Here is a 17,400-nt window from a genome sequence, read left to right as displayed (position 1 = left end):
ACGCCGCGGCATTCCTGCCTTGACGACGAGGATGGAGCCCCGGCCGGAGCAGCGGCAGCAGCGGCCCCCTTCCCCCTTGACGCAGGGTCGCAGCAGAAGCTAGAGGCGCTCCTCGCCTGGGAAGCCTGACCGGAGGGGACGGCCGCCCCACATCCCTGCTGGACCCCGCTGCTGCTGCGGAAGAGAAGAGGTACGGGGGAAGGGGGGGGGCGGTCGGGTTGCGTGTTTCCTTCGGTGCCTTTGGGTCGTGAGAGGTGTGCGGTGGAAGAGCCTTGCTGGTCTCCTTGCCGAATGCTGCGGGAGCCATTAATGGGGGAGGGGGGGTCTCTGGTGCATTGTTGCAGGATGGAGGGGTGGGGGTCGCGCTACGCCGTTGGTCTTCAAGGGGCAAGGAGGGACTCTGGGGGGCGACTGAGCAGAGAGACTGCGGCGGGGAGGGTGGGGGGACAGGGCCCGGGGCTGCATGCGCGGGGTAGTGGCGCCTACACTCACACGGGGGCGGGGGGGGGGTTCGAGGAATTCCTGCGTGGGTGACATTTAGAGAGAGAGAAGCAATGATCGGAAATGATGGACAGACAGAGAGCAATGGGCAGAGACAAAAACCCACCCGCTAAAGCGGTGTGTCGGCAATACGTATTTATAAAAGAGATAACCTGTGAACAATATGAAGGTATTTAGGGCGTACTCAGCCAGGACTTGGACTGACCTCGAAACTTTTTAACTTATTGCTTTTGTTTTTAGGAGTTCTTTATTCAGACAGACCACATCTTCATTCAAATGCTTTCCGCTGCACGCTACACTTTTAAAATAATGGAAGTCGGAGAGTGTGTACAGCAGTACTGATATTAATTCATTTGAATGGAAGTTCCCAAAGAGAGAGAGAGTGTGTGTGTACAGGCACTCATGCTGAGCCACCTGTTTAGGAAAATCCAGGGCTGGTGCTGCCTTTACCATCTAAAAAGGTGTTCAAGGTCTATTGGCCAACTGTGGTCTGCCTCAAACTGTGGCCACAATCTCTGGGTACAAAATACATGGACCTCTCCTCTCGTGGGGTGTTCATATAGAACAGGGGTGGGGAACCTTTTTTCTGCCAAGGGCCATATGGATATTTATAACATCATTCGCGGGCCATAAAAACTATCAACTTAAAAAACAGTGCTCCACCGAGGGAGAATGATTCAGGCCAGCCAAATTAATGCAAATAATTGTTTTTCTATTTGAAGTCATGTGGGAAGAGCCTAATCTGTTGCGCGCACACACACACACGCGGCCCACCGCCCTAGACAAATGCATGGATCCAGGGCTTTTTTGTAGGAAAAGCCCAGCAGGAACTCAGTAGCATATTAGACCAGAATGTTGGACTGGATGGGCCATTGGCCTGATCTAACATGGCTTCTCTTATGTTCTTATGACCACATCCCCTAATATTAGCATATTAGGTCACACACTCATTAGCATATTAGGCCACACCATCTGGGATAATCAAGTGCAAACTGAACTGTGACAGTAACTTTTCAAGGCCCTGCAGCCATTCTTTCTGGCCAGCCCTCGGAACACCCCTGATGTAGAATGTGATGCATACTCATGTGCTTTTTCTCACACAAACACAACACAGATGCTTTTCTATGTAAATTCACACACACACACACATATATATATATGCAAAGCTTTCTGTTTCAGATAGGCATGGACATTTCTGGACATGCTTCTCCCTTTCACATGCTCTCTCTCTCATCTAGTGGGCTCCCATCATATGCCCAATTAGGATCTGAGAGCCCTGTCCTAGAGACCCCTGGCTAGCTCAGTCTCAGAAGCTAAGCGGGGTCAGCCCTGGCTAGTATTTGGATGGGACATCTTTGAGGAATACCAGGGTCATGACATGGAACCAGGCAATTGCAAACCATCTCTTGCCTTGAAAACCCCACGGGGTGCCATAAGTCATCTGTGTCTTCATGGCATTTGCCACCACCACCACCAGGATCTGACAGTTGTCTTTGCTACACACAAACTTGGACAATGCAATTAGTTTCTGTATAGACAATTGCCAGACCTGTGAACACACACACAGACATCCAACATAAGCATCTCTCTGTTTCTTCTGTCCTGTTTACCCACACAGTAAGCTGTGGAATTCACCTGCTGCAGCCCAATTGCCCCTGCTTTCCTCCTTATTCTGCCTCAGGCAAATGAGGGCTAATTCCCACTTCACATTTTGTTCTGAAGTACCTTAGGTACAGAACATGTGGATCTCTTACCAAGTCTGAAAGGCATGCCTGTACTAAATCTGTATCTTTAAATATAAGGAAGTGGTGATTGGACCCTCCTGCCCCCCACATGGGAGTCTTCCTAAAGAGCACAAATTGGATTGTATGTGAATGTCCCAGCTGATGAACACAGCATGCATTTTGTACCCATCCATCCATATCTGAGTACAAAATGTAATTGGCCCTTTGTTGTTGGAGGGGGTTGCTTTGATCTGTTGTTCCAGATGGGCAGCTGCGTTAACCTGTAACAGCAAAATAAAACTGCAGTCTGGAAATCAGGCTTTAAGGTGCTCCTGGACTCCTGTTTTGTTGTGATCTTTAAGGAAGTTCTCCTCTTGCTGTGCCCTGTGTCTCTGCTGGCTGAGAATTGGATCCCTCTGCCCTGTGGTCTGGACAGTTCAACAGCTATGCCTTTCTGGTTCAGTCCCTGGCATCTTCAGTTAAAGATAGTATGTGATGTGAAAGATCTATTTGAGACCCAAGCGAGTTGCTCCCCATCCAAGTAGACCTTGATGGACCAATCATTTAACTCAGTAACACACAAAGACAGCTTTGTGTGTTCATGTGTTCTTTTTCCAAATCTTGAATTTCAAAAAGCCTTCTTCCCTTCTCTGGAAAAAGGTTTTTGTCCTGAGCTTTTTCTTTACAGGGTAAAGAATACTTGATGGTCTGAAACCATTTCATTGTGACTGTCATATTGTTTTCCTCAACTAGTCTGATGCTGAATGTGTATTTCTCCTACTGTGTAGTTTGAACAAGGAGATGTTTACGGCCCTGTCCCGCCAACCCTGTGAACAAACAGGTTAGTACTTTCAACAGGCTGGCATGGCAACAAATCAAGATGTATGTGTGATACATTTTTATATGTATGTACAATGGAGATGTATATTAACATGGCTTGCTCTGTACATGTTTTGATAATCGAAAATGAGTAGCTGCTGAGCCAACTTCATTTTTAGCAATTCTTTAGTAAGCTTTTGGAAACAAATGGTCTTGTGTGGTCCTGCATACATAAATGAATTTGTACTTGAGAATTGGTTGTATTTATTTTATTCCTTGCTCCAGAAGGCAGCTGTTCCAATAGGGAAATTCAGCTACAGATTGAGATTTTGTCAACACGCCTCTCGTTTCTGAAATGCTGTTGTTGGCTGGTTCCCATGAAGTGGAAGCCCAGGCAACTTCGGCTCTGCATACCGTCGAGTCTGGCCCTGTTCCCTTTGCGAAGTCTTCCAGGAGTACCCTTTTTCATTTTTCCATCTGCAGCTATCCAATAAAGGCATGCAGAAACATGTTCTCTACAGTTGCCCGGAAACATGCCACTCCTGTGCCCTGAAGACCCAATGTAAGTCCGTGCTTAAACAGCTTTTTCAAAAGAAGCCCAGAAAAATCACTAATCCACGAACATTTTATTATTTATTTATTGAGCTGGATTGATTAGGTTTCCCTTCCTTGTAAGGAGGGCTCAGTTTGGTATAGCGGTTAAGTGTGTGGACTCTTACCTGGGAGAACCGGGTTTGATTCCCCACTCCTTCACTTGCAGCTGCTGGAATGGCCTTGGGTCAGCCGTAGCTATCACAGGAGTTGTCCTTGGCCCTGGCCCTGGTTGAGGACAGCTGGATCTCTCTCAGGTTGGGGACCATCAAGAAATTTTTGTTCCCTAAGTGTAATGCTCTTCCAGGGGCATATTGAGAGGCAGTCCCAATATTTTTGCTGATAGCATACATTTGAGGGCTAGTGGCTTAAAAAAAAGCCGCCACCACCCCCAGTCTGCAGAGCTGTCCAGCCCACTACCCTGGAAGTGACTATTGCTTTGGGGGCTCTACCAGCCTACATTTTAATCCAGGATTGCCACCTTTAGTTGGAGCCTGGAGCACTCCCAAAATCACAACTGACCTCCAGACAACAAAGATCAGTTCCTCTACAGGAAATGGCAGCTTTAGAGGGTGGGGTATATGGCATCACCTCCCAGCTGAGCTCCCTCCCCAAATCCTGTCCTCCCCATATACCACCCCTAAATCTCTAGGAACTTTTCAAGGCAGGGCTGGGAACCCTACTATGTATCAAGGCCTATTGCCCTGTTTGAGCTAGCTTTTGGTAGCCAGGGCAAGCTGCTGAAAAGTCTTTTTGCTATTTATTTTCTCTTTAGTAATTTAAGACTGTTGACTCTATCGTTGCATTTTAAAATGCGGTTCCTAAACCTGAGTTCTCAGGATGGATAGAATTAGCATTCTGGCAATACAATCCTATGCAGACTGATGTCATTCTAAACCCACTGATACGTGGATGTGTTGAGACTAGAGAAACTTTGCACAGGATTGTACTGTAAATTGATCATTTGATCCAAATCCCACCCAGATCTGTGGAAGGCAAACTTTCTATTGGTGAAATGTCAGCAGTCTCACCACTAGATAGGTTAATGGATATTTTCTGGGTAAAAGACAGTAACCTGGTTAGATATAAATGACAACAGAACGTTGCCCAATGCCTCAGGCCCCAAGCCTGATATGGGGGCAAACCTTTTTCCAAAAGGTTTGCAAACTGGAGTACATATAAAATACATAGTGTTTCAACTGCAATTGGCAGATGCTACATTGATTGATCAATATGATGAGGGATATTTTATCTCTATGTAGTTAGCTAAAATGAGCATTATTGCAGTATCTGAACACCTCCCACACTTTGGTGAGTTCACCTATGATGTAGGCCTTAAGGTAAGGAAGTGTTAATGAATGTTATTTTCATTGGACAATACTGAGGTAATGCATCTAAATTCAAACTGAGCAGAACAGGGGACTTGAATCTCTTGTATTCTAATATGACATCCTATGACTATCTTTCATGACTCACCTAATTTTATAAAGCAGATAAGCATACTGCACAAAATTAGGCTGCTTGCCTATCTGATATCAGTATTCTAGCTCTTTACTCCTCAGGTACAAAAAGCTGTTTGTTTTCCTGTATGAATAGTTTCATGCTTTAGGACTCTGTGGACTTCTGATTTTTGTAATATAAAACGATAAGGATGTGCTGGCAGATGTTTCTAGCAAACACTTTCTTTGAACAATATGCTACAGTAGCTGTGGGCTGTGGTGTAGGGGTTGGTGTGTTAGGCTAGGCCTCAGATCCAAAGCCTCATGAAACCCCCAAGCAACCTTGAGCCAATTATTCTTAACATAACCTGTCTTACAGGACTGGAGAAGCTTGTATGTTAACCTTGAATCTTTGGAAGATGGGCAGGGAAACTTTGTAATAAACAATTTACTAGCTGGCAATTGTTATTTATTGGCTATAATTAATTTTTGTTAACAAAATAGGTTGACACAGTTTTTCCACGGAGCAAAGAAAAGGTTCTGAGCTGAAAAGGGTATATTTCAGTAGAAGAACCAATGTCCACTCCCTTTTATTCTCAACTTCTTTCCACATTTTCTACCTCTTGAGGCATGCCAAGTCCTCATCACAATTTGGCTGTGGGGGTGTTGTTTTCTTTTGGTCGCTTCACAAGGTCATATTTTTCCTGCTTACCTTGAGAGTCCTCTGAGGATGTCGAAGCCCCTGCTTGGTCAGTGGTTGGCCTGGTGCTGCTGCTTTCGCGATAATTATGAATCACCCAGTTTACTAAGCAATATGGTATCACCTTGTGTCACTTTTGACACATGCAACTGTGAATCATCCATTGTGTCTAATAAACTGATGTCAATGCATGAGTCAACTTGCTGCCAATGTGAAGCTGCCATCTTTATTATGGAAAGGTCCTTATGAATTAACCTCAATAGGAAAAGCTTTCCCCAGTATGGTATTCACTTGTGATTTCATCCTACTGATCTAGGGTTGCTCCCTGTGTTTTCCCCTCTTACTGGGCTTCTGTGCTTTTCATAGCTGTGTCACAGGCAGAAAGAAGTGGAAGCTCTCTAAGAGGGAAAGGGGGGGGGCAATCCTATATTATTAGAAGGAATTCACACTGGCTGTCTAGATCAGAGGTGGCCAAACTTGCTTAATGTAAGAGTCATATAGAATAAATGTCAGATGTCTGAAAGCTGCAAGACAAGGAAGGAAGGAAAATGGGAGGTGGAGGCGGAAATAAAGCAACTTTAACTTTAAATGCATTCTCCAAGCTGCCAGCTGGTTTGGCTTGGAGGAGAGATTTAAAGAGACAAATGCCTTCTTCAAGCCAGCTGACGGGGCAGTGAGGGCTTTAAGAGCAGCATAATACATGTGAAAGAGCCACATGCAGCTCCCAAGCCACAGTTTGGCCACCCCTGCTCTAGATACTTTCAAAAAGCACAGATCCCCTAAGAGGCTTCATAGAGTATTCTACAAGTTCATATTCCCTCAGGAGGACCAATTCACACAGCAGTGCAGCTAGTGTTACATTCTGGGAACTTGGTTTCTAGCTGTGGGAGGGGCTCATGTTGGATCAGTACTACAGCATTGGGGTAGAAGGAGCTTCCTTCCATGCCATTTCTCTAGACCAGTGGTTCCTAGCCTTTTTATTTATTTAATGGACTTATATCCCGCCCTTCTCACCGAAGTGTCTCAGGGCGGCTCACAACACAATAATTCACATAATTCAGTTTAAAACATTTACAAGTACAGTTAAAACCACAATTGATAAAACAAGATAAAATAAAACCAGCGGTCTATAAAAGCATTTTGTTCCATCCAAGATGTTCTCCTCTTCAGTTAGGTGTTGTAGGCCTGCCGGAAGAGGGCTGTCTTACAGGCCCTGCGGAACTGCCCTAGGTCCCGCAGGGCCCGCACCTCCTCCGGCAGCTGGTTCCACCAGTAAGGTGCCGCTATTGAGAAGGCCCGATCCCTGGTGGATTTTAGACGGGCCTCCTTTGGCCCGGGGACTACCAGCAGGTTTTGTGAACCGGAGCGTAGTACTCTCTGGGGAACGTGTGGGGAGAGACGGTCCCTAAGGTAGGCAGGTCCTAGGCCATATAGGGCTTTAAAGGTAATGACCAACACCTTGTACTGGACTCGGAATATTACCGGCAGCCAGTGCAGATCCCGGAGCCCCGGCCGAATGTGCTCCCATCTTGGGAGCCCTAATAACAGCCAGGCAGCAGCATTCTGCACCAACTGCAGCTTCCGGGTCCGGCCCAAGGGTAGCCCCATGTAGAGGGCATTACAGTAGTCCAACCTCGAGGTGACCGTAGCATGAATCACTGTTGCTAGGTTCCAGGAAGGGGGCCAACTGCCTCGCCCGCCTAAGGTGAAAGAAAGCGGACTTGGCAGTGGCTGCTATCTGAGCCTCCATCGTCAGAGAAGGCTCCAATAGCACCCCCAGGCTCTTGACCCTGCCCGACGCTGTCAGCGGCGCGCCGTCAAAAACTGGCAGGGGGATTTCCCTTCCCGGGCCGCAGAGACCCAAGCAAAGGACCTCTGTCTTCGCCGGATTCAGCTTCAGCCCGCTCAGCCTAAGCCACCTAGCCACTGCCTGTAACGCCCGGTCCAGATTTTCTGGAACGCAGGCGGGCCGGCCGTCCATAAGCAGATAGAGCTGCTTTTCAGTATGGTGACTCAACAAGTCCAAATTTACTTGGTATAGTGACCTATCCAAGTCTGGGCCATTTTTTTTACACCCTAGGCAAGCTCTGATCTCATTCAGTTTTTCATTTTCTACAGATGTTTTTGAAAAAAAACAACAACAAACATTGTGCCAAGTGTGCAGCTGCTCTCACTATGAATCTGGAGCAAATGGCATTTTGACATACAAAGTCTTTCACCATCCTCTTGTCCTTCATTCTCTTGTTTTTCCTCTAATTCCCCCTGCTAAGATTCAAAGAAACTCACTCTAGCAACCATCAGGACAGATCTGCTTGATCAATATAGGTATGCAATGTAGAAAAAAATCAATGAATGTATGACATGGAAGACACTGTTTCGAGAGTCAGATCATGGTCTTCCAAAATACAAAACAGAACAATGGAAAGGGGCTGAAGCAGCCGTTAAGGAGGGCTGGGTCTTCATTTCCGTATTTACTGGACACCTGTTCGACTACATAAATTTAACCTCTTGACTTCACCAGCATGTTGGCGATGCCAGGGAAGTGAAGCGGGGCTAAGCCACATGATCTGGGCATGTCCGGTGCTGCTTGATTTCTGGGGCGATATACTCAGGTGGATAAACCGCGTATTGGGAGGTCAGCACAGATTTACAGCCATGCAAGTTCTTTTAAACCACTTCCCGTCAACATGGGTGTTGTCTCGCCCACAGCGATATTGGGGATTTCGGGCACTGATGACGGCAAAGAGGATAATCATGCAGACGTGGAGAACAGATTTTTCAGGAACCGTAGCGCAATGGTTAGAGGACATGCTGCGATTGGCGGTGGATGAAAGGCTGGTCTACCGACCCTAATTTACAGGGTCCGGGATGTGATCTTGAACATAGTTCCCTCTAGGCTGTGGGGGCCAAGGTGGTCCAGAGAGCTATATCAAGTATTAGGCATACAATAGGCAGTGATAGATAAGTATGGGCAACAAGGGTGATGGGTCAAAAAAAAAAAAAAAAAGGAGGGCTGGGTCACAACCCACTTTCAGGGGTCCCAGCCCTCAAGTTGGGAAGCAGTGTTCTAGACCTGAAATGGTCCTAGGATCTGCTATTCCTGTATTGAGGAAACTTGTAGGTAGTCATCAGTATATGTAAGTTTCCCCAGTGTGGCAAATACTGCGGCTTCACAGCCTTCTGAGTGAGGAAAATGGCACCATGGAGGAAGCTGAAGCCTCTTCTTTTCCCCCGCAAGACCCAGTTCCAATCCATACTGACACCCCCCCACACACACACACATACCTAGAAACTGAGTTCCTAGCATGAAACTTGAGGCCAGTGTGATCCGAAGTCCTCATGGTGGTTATGTCTGCACCACTTGAGCTTTGTAATATGTGAATTGGCAGATAGTTTCCTAAAAAGAAGTTCTTCTTTCTCATCTTAAGCATGTCCAAAAACAAGGACTTTTTGAATGAAAAAAAAAAACCAATGCAAAAACCATTAACCCACATAATATAAATGTTTGCTTTCTTATCTTTAGGCTTCCGGGTCCTGTACAAAATGCCAACCATCGTCACTTTCATTTTTCTGCTTTTAAGCATAGCTGTTATTGTTGCCATTACTCTTGTGCAGTTGAATCAAAAAGCTGTCCTTTCACCAGGTCTGAAGGTAAGTTTCCAGAGCACACTGAATTACATGCTATGGAATCTGAGAGGGTTGAGCCCCCAAACCTATTTTCAGTGCCAGGCAGGGTACAGCTCCAAAACATGCAGTATAAAATTAAGTAACTGGATGGATCCAGCAGACCCTTTCTGCTAGAGGAGGCATTTTCCTCTGATGGGAGTAAGTAATAAAGTTTACTGCAATTACTTACAAAGCACTAGTGGAACAAATCTGCAAGAGCCAGCCCACTGCTTCTGAACATGTAGAGAGTGTTTTTCATTACCAGTGCAAGAAGTTTCCCTTTCATGTGAGCTCAGAAAGGAAGGGCGAGTATGCACTTCTGAGCTTTCTCTTGTTCTAGAAATGCATCACCAACACTGGTCCTAGAAAAGCTAATTCCCTAGGAAAATGTCAACTTTGTTAACAGTGGGCCAAACTACATGTTAAGATGTATATGGGTCTGACCCATGGATGCCAACGCTGTTTTAGAGCTGAATTCGAAACTGCTCCTAATGTCTGTGACACCCCCTCATACGTATACACTTGTATTCTTAAATTGTATTGCACTTGTAAGGCATTTGGTGTGGGGGATAGAATTTAGCTCCCTGAAAACCATGGTCCTTTGGGTTTTTATTGATAGCTTTATAATTTTGTGAGCAGTGCTTGGTGAACTACTGAAGTGCTCAAGATTGCTGAGTAGGATTTGGGGAAGTGAAGCTTCATTGCCATAGACAGCCCTCTTCTCCTCCTTGATCCTTCTGAAACAAAAACATTTTGAATGAAGACCTATGAAAAGGATACCTTCCAAGTGACCTCATTCTTATGGCTACCTTGGTTATTTCCCCTACAGCCAGGGAACCTCTGACAACCTTGTTTGGGTAGCTGGAGTGTTGTGTCAGTTATGATGCTGGGTTATACCTGCCCAGGGATGAGGGAGGGGGTTCCCTTCAAAAGTTGGGAATGCTCATATCAATTTTTTTAAATTTCAACATTTGTTACGATCAAAGATCATCCAAGCAGTTTACCAGCGCAGTTTACGTACATATATAAAAAGGATTAAAATTTATAGCCTTATAGGTGCAACGGATTATAGATAAAAAGTTATTCAAAAGTTTGGAATATCTGCTTTCATATACCCAAGGCCTCAGGACAGAATCTGGCCACTTTGGAGATGGTCTCATTAGGTCAGTCACCTAGGAGGAGATGCATATAGAATTTATCAGCTCTTCCTGGGAACTTGGATAGAACAGGTCTGAGATATGTGGAACAAATGTCCTTGTAAAAACAGGCAGTAAAATAACACATGTTCCACTGTTTAGACTGTGTTCAGTTGGCAGGAAGACAGATGTTGGAAGTAGGGAATGTGTAAATATCTCCCTTCAAGTGTGCTGAGAGGGAATTCCTATATCAAGTGTAATATGCTAAGCAAGAAGAGAACCTTTAATCTAAGCTGGAGTGTTCAAAGTAGTGATCACAAAAGGGTCACTTGTTTAATGTACTGCAGCTATCTGAAAGTCAGTGTGGTGTAGCAGTTGGAGTGTTAGACTAGGATCTGAGAAACCCAGGTTCAAATATCCACTTTGCCATTAAAATTTGGTGGCTTCATCACATGTGCTCAGCCTAAGCTACTCCCCAGCCTAAGCTTGTTGTGAGTATAAAATGGAGGAAAGGAGAACAATGTGAGCTGCTCTGGGTCCCCATTGAGAAGAAAGGTAGAGTATCAATGAAGTAAATAGGTAAATAATAATCATCAAGCATCAGTTTATCCAGTCACCTGATCAAGTGGTCCCCAAAATGACTAACAAAAGTTTCCACTATAAGTTTTTTTTTCTTTTTTGGGGGAAAGAAGTTCAAAACACTATATAGATAAAATGCAGCATAGCAACATATTAGGATGAGATCATTATTGAGAAGATCTCTGCGGACAGTTAAGTGCCTAAAGGCCTCAAAGGCTTACAGCTTCTACTGAAAGACACCTCTTGGCTGTGTCTGTCTTTCTGAAGGAGTTAAGCTTGAAGGGTGTAACTTCTTGCTTGCTTCACTGGTTAGGACATGTTGACAGTCTTATCCTTCTGCCCGCTAATACCAAGTGAGAAGAAACCAAGAAGGGGAATTATTTGTGGGACATGTTCAGTTGTTTACTCTGAGGTGATAAAAATCTGCTCAACTCTGTTGAAACCACAGGATTTAAGTAGTGGAAACCAAAATAGTGGGATGACATCTCTGGAAAAAGGCCTCAAGGAGTTTACTGATTATCATGCTACCAGAAAGTGACCACTGAACTTCCGGCCTGTCTGCATTGGTGAAGCAATATTCCTGCTTACCATACTTGAGCCAACAGTGAGCTGGTTCTCTGTGAAGGACTTGTTTTCCACTCACTGAACACTCTTATCATATGCTCAATGACTGCTGTGGTCAGGCAAGAGAGTGTTTTGCTCCACCTATTTGTTTGTTTGTTAAATAAAACTTCCTTTAATTTAGGACACAACAGCTTCCATTCAGATTATCAGAGGTTCTTTTTAGAATAGGGGCATTTTTTATTTTTTTAAAACGTCCTGTAATGGTGGTCTCTCACTATCCCCACTCCCAAATGGCAATGCTTTTGGCCTGACCAGCTTTGCCTTGGTGGAGGGTAAAGGTTTGACTTTCAGCATATTCAAAACATCCAGGGAAGTAATTCCCCTTTGGTAAATCTGACTATGTACATGGCAAGGTGTCTAAAGCGAAAAGGGACCATTTAAACAAATTATTATTTATTTCAAGAAAGACAAAAGCTTCCAAACTTACAAGTAACAATTCTTCTAAAGTGCTGGTGGTTCATACATGCTGAAGTTTGTACACACACTCAGGCTTAATAACATGGTTATAGAAGGATTTACCGATTCCACGTTTCTTTCTTTGGTCTCCCCCCCCACCCCCGTCACCGCCATGGCAGCCCACCTACTGAGACAGGCCAAGAATGGCTCTGAATGAAGCTATCCAGTAGTTGACCCTTCTGCAGGATTGCTCTGTCTCCTTGCAAACTATTTCACATTGCATTTTTTATGATGCTCATTCCAGATACAGCCGTTCTGCAAGCTTGCCAGATGTTACAGAAAGTCTGTCATAAGTTTAGGGGTGTGACTGGGTATTCTGCACTGGAGGATAGTTTGGTGCATCACCAGTGGATTGTTATTAACTAAGTAATAAGTGGGTTTGAGGGTAAGCATCGTTATATCTGTTTAACAAATCTGTCTGATTTTAATGGACAGGCCGTGTGGGAATCTTCAGCCGCATTGTTCTTTATAGGGAGCCCCATGGCGCAGAGGGATAAAGCTGCAGTACCGCAGTCTGAGCTCTCTGCTCACAACCTGAGTTTGATCCCGGCAGAAGCTGAGTTCAGATAGCCAGCTCAAGGTTAACTCAGCCTTCCATCCTTCCGAGATTGGTAAAATGAGTACCCAACTTGCTGGGAGAAAAGTGACCAAGGGGTCAAAGGATTAATGAAAGAGGATAGGGAAATGGCTGAGAAGCTAAATGCATTTTTTGCCTCTGTCTTCACTGTGGAAGATGAGAAGTGTTTGCCCGCTCCAGAACCACTAATTTTGGAAGGGGTGTTGAAAGACCCGAGTCAGATTGAGGTGACAAGAGAGGAGGTCCTACAACTGATAGACAAATTAAAAACTAATAAGTCACCAGGTCCGGATGGCATACATCCAAGAGTTCTGAAAGAACTCAAAGTTGAACTTGTGGATCTCCTGACAAAAATATGTAATCTTTCATTAAAATCTGCCTCCGTTCCTGAGGACTGGAAGGTAGCAAATGTCACCCCCATCTTTAAAAAGGGTTCCAGAGGAGATCTGGGAAATTACAGGCCAGTCAGTCTGACTTCAATACCGGGAAAGTTGGTAGAAACCATTATCAAGGACAGAATGAGTAGGCACATTGATGAACACGAGTTATTGAGGAAGACTCAGCATGAGTTCTGTAAGGGAAGATCTTGCCTCACTAACCTGTTGCATTTCTTTGAGGGGGTGAACAAACATGTGGACAAAGGAGACCCAATAGATGTTGTTTACCTTGACTTCCAGAAAGCTTTTGATAAAGTTCCTCATCAAAGGCTCCTTAGAAAGCTCGAGAGTCATGGAGTAAAAGGACAGGTCCTCTTGTGGATCAAAAACTGACTAATTAATAGGAAGCAAAGAGTGATTATAAATGGGCAGTCTTCGCAGTGAAGGACGGTAAGCAGTGGGGTGCCACAGGGCTCGGTACTGGGTCCCATGCTCTTTAACTTGTTCATAAATGATTTGGAGTTGGGAGTGAGCAGTGAAGTGGCCAAGCTTGCAGATGACACTAAATTCTTCAGGGTGGTGAGAACCAGAGAGGATTGTGAGGAACTCCAAAGGGGTCTGTTGAGGCTGGGTGAGTGGGCATCAGCGTGGCAGATGCGGTTCAATGTGGCCAAGTGCAAAGTAATGCACATTGGGGCCAAGAATCCCAGCTACAAATACAAGTTGATGGGTTGTGAACTGGCAGATGCTGACCAAAAGAGATCTTGGGGTCGTGGTAGATAACTCGCTGAAAATGTCAAGACAGTGTGTGACTGCAATAAAAAAGGCCAACGCCATGCTGGGAATTATTAGGAAGGAAACTGACAACAAATCAGCCAGTATCATAATGCCCCTGTATAAATCGATGATGCGGTCTCATTTGGAATACTGTGTGCAATTCTGGTCACCGCACCTCAAAAAGGATATTATAGCATTGGAAAAAGTCCAGAAAAGGGCAACTAGAATGATTGAAGGGTTGGAACACTTTCCCTATGAAGAAAGCTCTTTCGCTTGGAGAAACGTCGACTGCAGGGTGACATGATAGAGGTTTACAAGATAATGCATGGGATGGAGAAGGTAGAGAAAGAAGTACTTTTCTCCCTTTCTCACAATACAAGAACTCGTGGGCATTCGATGAAATTGCTGAGCAGTCAGGTTAAAACAGATAAAAGGAAGTACTTCTTCACCCAAAGGGTGATTAACATGTGGAATTCACTGCCACAGGAGGTGGTGGCGGCTACAAGCATAGGCAGCTTCAAGAGTGGGTTAGATAAAAATATGGAGCAGAGGTCCACCAGTGGCTATTAGCCACAGTGTGTAAGTGTGTATGTATGTATGTATATATATATGTGTGTATGTGTGTGTATTTTTTTTTTTTGGCCACTGTGTGACACAGAGTGTTGGACTGGATGGGCCATTGGCCTGATCCAACATGGCTTCTCTTATGTTCTTAAGTGTAGATGACTGGGGAAGGCAATGGCAAACCACCCCGTAAAAAGACTGTTGTGAAAACGTCATGATGCGACTGGTGCTTGCACAGGGGACTACCTTTAACTTTTTTCTTTATGTTACTGGATAATGTATTGCTTGTTACACCAAAATACTTTTTGGCTAATTTATAATAAAACTAATATAATATCAAATAGGCTTATAAGAGCACAAGACAGCACCTGTGTAAAACTGATTATTGGGGGGGGGGGGGGGATTCTCTTGAATCATCGCTCAGTTGTACGTTTCCAAAGCAAGGACACTGAGAAATTTCTGCCTGTGGGATCCAGGAGTCAAACTCCTTGTATGCAGTTAGACTAGCCCTCTTTCTGCTTTGCTTGATTTGCTGTTCTTGGTTTCAGACCTGCTGGATAGATGTGTTTTGATTTCTCTCCTGGGAAGCCATGATGGACGCAGGAGTGTGTGCTTTCAGGCTTCAGGGCTTTATGATTCATCCCAGTCCTTTGAAATGAACTTAAAAAGCTGAAAGGAAGGTCAAAAGTCGCACAGTAAAAGATTTAGAATGGAACTACTACTCATAACAGTGGCAGACGCATATCCAAATGCAACTCATTTTAGATTAGCTAAATTAGATGGATCTTTTGGTCTTGGCTTTTATGTTCTTATGGGTTTGCTGGTAACATGTATAATTCTGCCCATGGAGCATGAATCCTATAATTCTGCCCATGGACCATATATCCTATATATGGTGGGACAGGAAGGGAAGATTCCTAGAAAAAGTATGGTACCTGGTGGCTTGCTTAAGTCATTTGTGGGAAGGCCTAAAATACTGTCTTCACTTTTACCCACATTATCTCTTTATCTGAGGGACCCATGCTGCCTGTCTAATCATACACGCTTTCAATAGGTGTACATTTTCAAAAGTTATTCTTTCTAATTTTAAAAACAATGGCTTTGCGCAACCAAATTCTTGTGTGATGCCTCAGGATTCAGGTTAATGGGAGGGGAGATTACTAGACTGATACAGTAGTAGTTTCTGTTGACTTGATGACAGAATGTAAGACGAGATTTACTTTGGCAAGAATGAACACTCTTCACTCAGCAGAGTGGTTAAGCAGCAGTACTGCAGTACTATGGTCTGAATTCTGCTCACGACCTGAGTTCGATTCTGGCGGAAGCTGGATTCAGGTAGCCGGCCCAAGGATGACTCAGCCTTCCATCCTTCCAAGGTCGGTAAAATGAGAACCCAGCTTGCCGGGGGGAAAGTGTAAAAGGCTGGGGAAGGTAATGGCAAACCACCCTGTAAAAAGTCTGCCGTGAAAACGTTTTGAAAGCAACGTCACCGCATAGTCGGAAACGACTGGTGCTTGCAGAGGGGGCCTTTCCTTTCCTTACTTAAAAATATGGAATTGCTGAGTGTGTGAGCCTCAGTGTCATGGCTGCTGTCAGATACAAATGATCATGTCACCCTCTCAGTGGCAAAATTCATAGGTGCAGTGATCAAGTACAAGAGAAATAATACAGAGTAAAGTCTTTTAAAATAATTTTTGATTCTGCTTAAGGCAATAGCCATGTAAAGCAGTCCTAAATAGATATAGACTTGATGACAAATTGCATTGTCATTTTTCCCCCAGTCACAAATCTGAAAGAGAGAGGCTGACATTGCAGGTTTGCAAAGACTTAGGACATGGAGAGTCCCAGAATGCTCTTGATTTAATCAAAGTTCATTTTTGTAGCCAGGATCGAAAGAACCAGAAAAGGTGTTCTGTAAGCCTGAGGAGGCTTTAAACGTGGGGGTTCCCCCCCCTTCCTCAAACAACAGCCTTCTCCTCTGTGCTGCTTGGCAAGCAGATTTTGAAATCAATAGCCATTTATGTAATATGGCATGAAGATTAGCTATTCAAAAAAAAAGAAGCCCATAAATTCAAAACAATCTATTGAATAGTAACTCCTCTGTTTTTTAGTACGGAATTGTTCTTGATGCTGGGTCGACTCGGACAACAGTATACATATACGAATGGCCAGCAGAAAAAGAAAACAACACTGGAGTGGTCAGTCAGACCTTCAAGTGCAACGTGAAAGGTAAAGGCAAAACACGAGTTTTGACAGTATAAGAGGATACCAAAGGAAATACCATAAACCAAACAATCCAGGGGAAGAGAGTGGGGTTGGCTGTTCCTTGGGTATGAGTCCTTCTCAGCACATGTCTGGCACATAATAATAATTTAAAAAAAAAGACTGGCAGTTTCTTACAACAAGACAGCTTCTCTGTTTTTAACAGAGGGACAGGTTTGGCAGCTCCAAATGTGTGGGAAGCGCATGCATCTCCTCATGAGGGAAATTGATGGTTTCCTCCTCTGTGAATCTGCAGGATCATAGCTGTGAAACACTAACGGGCGGGGGTGGTGGCAATTGCAGATCAAAAAAAGATGTTTTCAATGGTTCTGTGTAGAAGGCTATGCAAGAGCAGAGTCTCCAGGCACTGGTGTCACACACTAGGCTTGGGTAAGAAAATGTGGGCTTAAAATGTAGCAAGCAGGTCATCCTGTTTTATACCCTGACCTGCATGGCACAGGCTAGCCTGATCTCATCAGATCTCAGAAGCTCAGCTGGGTTGGCCCTGGTTAGTACTTGGATGGGAGACCTCCAAGGAGTCCAGGGTTGCTGCACAGAATGACAAACCACCTCTCAATGTTTCTTGCTTTGAAAACCCTACAGGGTTG

The 17,400-nt window shown here is 44.5% G+C and overlaps 1 protein-coding gene across 3 annotated transcripts in view; it reads left to right on the top strand.

The window, feature by feature from the left end:
- ENTPD3 (ectonucleoside triphosphate diphosphohydrolase 3) overlaps positions 1 to 17,400 on the top strand; it is a 33,737-nt gene that overhangs the window by 5,597 nt on the left and 10,740 nt on the right. For 2 of the 3 annotated variants that reach the window (XM_060248855.1, XM_060248856.1), the window contains exons 2-4: positions 3,014 to 3,066; positions 9,298 to 9,425; positions 16,642 to 16,759. In XM_060248855.1, the coding sequence (XP_060104838.1) occupies positions 3,014 to 3,066; positions 9,298 to 9,425; positions 16,642 to 16,759 (299 nt within the window). Of the gene's footprint in view, positions 1 to 85; positions 191 to 3,013; positions 3,067 to 9,297; positions 9,426 to 16,641; positions 16,760 to 17,400 lie in introns of all 3 variants that reach the window. The other variant, XM_060248853.1, reaches the window with a different exon arrangement.

The sequence above is a fragment of the Heteronotia binoei genome, chromosome 10 (assembly GCF_032191835.1).
Source record: "Heteronotia binoei isolate CCM8104 ecotype False Entrance Well chromosome 10, APGP_CSIRO_Hbin_v1, whole genome shotgun sequence".
Classification (NCBI taxonomy): domain Eukaryota; kingdom Metazoa; phylum Chordata; class Lepidosauria; order Squamata; family Gekkonidae; genus Heteronotia; species Heteronotia binoei.
This window is presented reverse-complemented; position numbering and strand designations above follow the sequence as displayed.